This window comes from Ascaphus truei, chromosome 8, assembly GCF_040206685.1.
Source record: "Ascaphus truei isolate aAscTru1 chromosome 8, aAscTru1.hap1, whole genome shotgun sequence".
NCBI classification, from domain to species: domain Eukaryota; kingdom Metazoa; phylum Chordata; class Amphibia; order Anura; family Ascaphidae; genus Ascaphus; species Ascaphus truei.
The window spans coordinates 67,024,512-67,030,595 of record NC_134490.1 but is presented as its reverse complement, the minus strand read 5'-3'; the positions used below and the strand labels follow the sequence as shown (position 1 = coordinate 67,030,595).

General features: G+C 41.3%; 1 protein-coding gene across 3 annotated transcripts in view; it reads right to left on the bottom strand.

The window, feature by feature from the left end:
• Nucleotides 1-609: 609 nt before the first annotated feature.
• POLL (DNA polymerase lambda) overlaps nucleotides 610-6,084 on the bottom strand; it is an 11,732-nt gene continuing 6,257 nt past the window's right edge. For all 3 annotated transcript variants that reach the window (XM_075612425.1, XM_075612424.1, XM_075612426.1), the window contains 4 exons: nucleotides 5,576-5,749; nucleotides 4,531-4,659; nucleotides 1,629-1,797; nucleotides 610-1,184 (listed from right to left, as the gene is read on the bottom strand). In XM_075612425.1, coding sequence (XP_075468540.1) covers nucleotides 823-1,184; nucleotides 1,629-1,797; nucleotides 4,531-4,659; nucleotides 5,576-5,749 — 834 coding nt within the window. In that variant the 3' untranslated portion in view covers nucleotides 610-822. The remainder of the gene's footprint in view (nucleotides 1,185-1,628; nucleotides 1,798-4,530; nucleotides 4,660-5,575; nucleotides 5,750-6,084) is intronic.

The following is a 6,084-nucleotide window of genomic DNA, read 5'->3' as shown; positions in this document are numbered from 1 at the left end:
ATCCACCATTTCCTTGTGGTTTGTTTGGCTTTTTTCTTGTGGGAGGCTACGGAGATGAACACCCCTCTGATCATGGCCTTGTGTGCTTCCCACAGCATTGAAGGTGACTACCGATCATTTGTTTAAATTGAAATAGTCATTCAATGATAAAATTAAGTTATCTGCTATTTCTGCGTAGTTCTACTGTGACTCGTTTAACTTCCATTGATATAGATTGCTTCTAGTAAACGGGGGTGATAGGTTTATCTCCACCGGGGCGTGGTCTGACCACGTGATTGGTCCGATATTAGACTGAGAGGTTGCTTTGAGAATATTGTTGGTGACTAGGAGGTAGTCCAATCTGGAGTATGTCTGGTGTGGTTTTGAGTAGAACATGTAGTCCCTTTGGCCCTGGTGATTTGCCCTCTATACGGCAGTTAGGGCATATTCCCTTATAAATTCCCTAAATTTTTTGCCGGTTTTACAAATTAACCCGCTTGTCCCCCTGCGTTTGATCTGTCAAGTTCCGGGGAGGCGACCATGTTCATGTCCCCGCCTAGGATCAGGGAGGACAGTAACTGAGGGTCTATGGACTGCAAGACCTTTTTTAGGAATTCTGCTTGGCCTTAGTTTGGTGCATATACATTTATTAACATCAGTACTGAGCCAGCTAGCCTCCCGTGAACGGCTAAAACCCTGCCCTCCGGGTCTGAGACCACCTTGTCTGTTTTAAAAGGGACGCCCTGTGTTATAAGGATGGCTATTCCCCTTTTTTGCTACTGGAGGAATAATGTGCTATAAGGAAGCTGTGTCTATCACATTCAATAATGGTAACCTTCAAATTTACCAATCTCTTTCATGTGGTTCCCTGAATGGAAGCCCAAGTATCTCAAAAATATCATTCTCAGTTGGAGTTGCTATAGGATAACCTGTGCCGACCTTCACGTTCCCATTGCGCACTACATCCTTGTTGAGGGAGTGTTCTGATAAGCTCATGCCCTTGGTTTTTGCCAGAGCACGCATTGAGCGGTTGAAATGTGCAGAGCCAGTGAAATACATCAGTGCACAAGCAAACTCTCCGTAAGGCACAACTATAATGTCCAGCCTCCTGTGCCTTTGTCCTGGTCCTTGGAGGCAACAGACCCCCATGTATTTTTTTTGGGTCCCGTTCTCTTCGTGGCTCACCAAATCATCTGTTAGAAATCCTATTTAAAAAATAAAAATAAAATCAGGTTCTTATGAAGAAATATTTTTAATTTGAAAGATGTCATTGTAAATGTGACTTCAACAGTCTTCATATTTTTTGTGCATTTTTAAGCAGTCATTTTCTATGCACTGGTGTATTTTATCCAGTGAATAACAGAAGTTCAAAACTTGCTATTGATAACATAAAGAACCATTAAACCAGTACACCATCATTAGAACACAGCTAAGATTACAGTTTGTACGGTACTATGTTATGCACAGATTAGTCAGATTTATATACAAGTACAGATATGATCCAACAGTGTTCTTTTATATGATGTGTGATCACTTTAAACATTTCATAAGTCTGAAAATGGTGTTAAGTCCATTCATAAAATTTTACTTTTTAAAGTGTGGATAAGGTAAGTTATGTCTCAATTGAGTAATGAATAAAAAGGTCTTACTGTGCATCTTAAGACCATCAATAAGTTTGCTAAAGATTCCTTTATGAGATTTTCCATCAGGATGGGTCACTAAAACATCCACGTCACCACAGGTCTGTTTTCTTCTACGAAAAGAGCCACACGCCACAGTCATTAGATCAGGATTTATACCTTGGGCCACGTCTCTGACCTTAAAGAGACAGCAAATGTTATGAAGGTTAATTTACTGTATTGTCTTGATTTATCTGCCATCAGTTTTGTCACACAAAGGATCGGTCCTGAATTTCCAGCTACTAAAGAAAACAATATCCTTAGTCAGACACAGTTAAGCCCTATCCAACTTCTAGGGCAAAAACACTATGGCCCAGATTCTCTAGATGATGCTAAGCTTTAGCCCACTTTATCTCCCGCTCATGTGAATCTGAGATAAATCATGTTAAAGTTTAGCACCCGTTACTAAATCTGAGCCTTTAATGCTTAGTTTTCAGTATTGTAATAAACACCATGTACTGCACCCCATAAAATGAACTTTAATGTACAGATTGAACTGCACAGAGTAAATAATAGATTACATTATATGGGTGTTCCAGCAACAATTAACGTAAAACAACCTTAAACAAGACAATAAGAAAATAAATAAAAACATTGCCGATATGCCAAAAGTAATGCAAAAAGTGCAAATTCAGAAAATATTATATAAAAAAAGGATATTCTCTCTGCAATTTTGCTTTAAAATGGTACCTTCAGTCTAATGCAAGGTAGAAATTCAGTATGTTCAAGGAGGATTCACGCTGATTTATTTTTTATATATAAGGCACATAGAAAAGTGGGAATACTGTATAATATTCAGTACAAAAGTATGAAAATACCGAAAGAGGGAAATAATCTTGTGTTATTTTAGCACGAAAATACTTACAAATGGTCTAAGATAATGTAAATGACGTTGCTTTCCACTTTATCTGTATCTTTCTTTATCTGCCCATTACAATTAAGGATCATCTTTCATTAGGAGAATAAACCTATTAATTCTGTCTTGTATGCCAGTGACATGCTTAGAGAGGTCAGGGCTCTTTTCTAATGCATATTTTGTCTCTCTTTTTTTTAATGAAGATTTCTGAAGACCTGCTACACTGCAATTGAGTGCAAACCCCCTCAGATCTTGGTGTGACATACAGCAAGGACAGTGGCTAATCCCTTAATCCCCTTCTTTCTCTTGTGCAGCTCCCAGAGGGGCCTTGAGACCCAGGACGAGTAATCCAATCAACAACAACAATAGGCAATGACTCCTCCTCCAGCAGCAGCCACAACAACTTGGTTGACTTTTGAAAGGATGGGGAGGAAGAAAGAGTATTTGAAATAGGAAAGTCATTCCCGAAAATCTTTTACGTGACAACCGTGTTTGAACAAAAAGGGAGGAGGGAGGGGGGGTAAAGGGAGTCTTTCGTCTTTAATCATACGCATGGGAACAAGTTTCTCAGTGGGGTCCATAGTGGTGCGCATTCTTCGAGGTCAGGCTCTGTGGCTGAGTGACAGCGTTGCAATGACCGATGCTTCCACGGTGATGGGGTATGCAGGTGTAACATAAAGCAGCCACTTCTAACACACCCCAAGGGATCCTGTCACTCAACAGCAACATGCTAACTCTGCTGCCTTTCATTTTCTCCCAACAGACTGTCTTTGAAATATTGTGTCCTGATGATCGTTACAAAGAGCTGTGCTCTTATAGAAGCTTGTGGGAGAGGAAACCCTTTCTTAACAGAATATATTAATGTTGTGACCGAATAATAGAAAAGAAAGAAATTCGAATGCACAGGCACAAATACCCAGAAAACAAAAGCTATAGCCAAGCAGAGTTTATCTGCACAGCTTGATCGTGTCTTCTGGTTCTATTCCCACCAGCAAAAGATCACAAATGTAGCTTAACCTTACTCCCAATCAAAATCGGGATTGGCAAAGAACTACCAAAAGTTGTACTTCGGAAGTTGCCAGCTATTTAGTAACAAAATGGGCAATCTATTATGTTAGAGCTGAGCTGCTGAGCTTTGTATAAACATCCATATTAAAAAGTGCTCGACCTTGGTTGCATATATGACAAACACATTGGGGCTTATTCACAAAGTCCCACTAGCTGAAGGACACAGTATGCCTATTGAAGGGAGCGGGCTTTATGCGCCAGCTCTCAAACTCCCTGAATAAATCCCATGGAGTGAAAGTCTTCTGGTAAATATTACCATCCGGGCGCAAGAAGACATTCCTAGAGATTTGTGACAAAGCACTGTACTGATATGAGTGGATCGCCTATGTTGAAAATGGCTTGAAGGTTTATGGAGCAACCAATACACTAGTAGCAACTAAAATGTAATGTAACACATTGGAATTCAAATAGGTTTCATCTGTAACTTAATGTTATGTTTTAGTAGTACTTTGGCAGCTCGGACCAAGGTTTACTCCAATTATGTTTTTAAATGGGACAAAGGCAATATGCAAAGGTATGTGGATGTGTATCACACCAAAACAATGCAAATAAATGCAAGGAAAATGCGATACTTGCGCACAATGCCAGAGCTCCTGGTTCAGGGATGGCCTATCTGCAGCAATCCAGATATGCAGCAATAAGAGAGATGATCCAGGGTTCCACTAATTGTTCAGCAAAATAATTTATTCATGATACACAACGTTTCGGCCTCACTTAGGCCTTTGTCAAGTGACTGGTACTCATTACTCAGTAATCCGTGGAGCCCTGGATCATCTCTCTTGTTGCTTTAAATGGGGCAAAACATACTAAATCCACCATTACAGTACTTTTACTCAATCACAAAATAAGCTTAAACCCCAACTAGTAACGCCATCTCACCGTGAGGAGTAATCATTTCAAGCCCTACCACATAAACTTCTTTTGTTTAGAATTTTCAAGATTGCTTACAGTTTCTTCTATCCTTCCAGCCTCTTCCCTTGACATGCGGTCTAGGAAATCATCATAATATTTCAGTCCAATGGTCTGTTGGTTGGTCAAATTAGCCTTTGTGCGAATGTCGTCCAGGCTTCGAAAGCCCTGTGAAACAAATCAGACCAAAACACAAACAATGATGCGGACATAACTTCCAATGCGTACATTAAAACAGCTTTTTTAAATGTTTAGTTATGGGACATTTCTGACTCATGTATGTAGTATCGGAAGCAGAGTTGGAAAAAGGATGACGCTTCGCTGACATGAAGCACATAGATTCAGCAAGCCTGTACTGGGTACATAAATACATAGAGACATTTTAAACAGAAATAAGGTAAAGTAAATGCATTTCTTTTTCTTTGGACAAATGCAAAGAAGAAATACATTTAGGCCGAGTCCATAGAAGGACAGGCCGTGCTGAGCCGTGCGGACGCTCAGCCCCTGCATCCTCAATGAGGATGCCTTGAGCAGGGGCTCACGCGAGCGTCCGCAGGCGTGCTGACGAGTTGGAGTTTTCAGCCGAGCGCCAAGCTGTTTTTCAGCGCGCTGTCGGCTGAAAACCTCAAATCACAGCACAGCAGTGTCAACGTCACGGCGCCGTTACGTCGGCGCCGTGACGTCGACGTCAGTGCGTCGCGGGCGATTGGCCCAGCGACGTCACTGCCCCGCCTCCAACCACCTCCCCCCAGCTCCGATCGCGCCCGCTGGCTCGCCTGTATGGGCATGAAATCGCCCAGATTTCAGCAGGCGAGCCTCAGCGTCAGCACGGCTCGGATCGCCTCACCCTTCTATGGTCCGGGCCTTAGTCATGCAAAAGCTAAGTGTATAAATCAGGGGTGGCCAACTCCAGTCCTCAAGGGCCACCAATAGTTCAGGTTTTCAGGATATCCCTGCTTCAGCATAGGTGGCTCAAGCAGAATGACTGAGCTACCTGTGCTGAAGCAGGAATATTTTGAAAACCTGACCTGTTAGTAGCAGTTGAGAACTGGAGTTGGCCACCGTTGGTATAAATAGTACAGACCTGTTGGTACCAAGTCTGAGCGGTCTTAGTCCCAGCTCCCCAAATGTTTGAAAATATCTCCAGGACCGGCACACTCTCACTGATGTGGTCGAGTTTGCGCAAGTGCCCACTCTCTAGGATTTCTTCAATCTTCTCAGCCATTTTCTTACCAATCCCTGGGATATTACAAGCTTCCTAAAGACAAGGAAAACGGTGCCCAGATTACAAAACTGAAGCTGGAAATACTTTACTGGTTGACATTTTGTTGTACCTTTTTGCATTGCTTTCACGTTACACATCACTTGTGTTTTTGGGGAACCGTTTATATCATTTTTGCAATTAGTACATACAAACAAAACAGCAGGTCACAACGCACCTTATTTTGTGATTGCAAGACTGAAAAAAATATTGCTTAGCTGTACAGAAATTATTTAAATACCATAGTTTGTGTAATATACACACATATATACACACACATACATACATACATACATATACATACATATATATATATATATATATATATATAC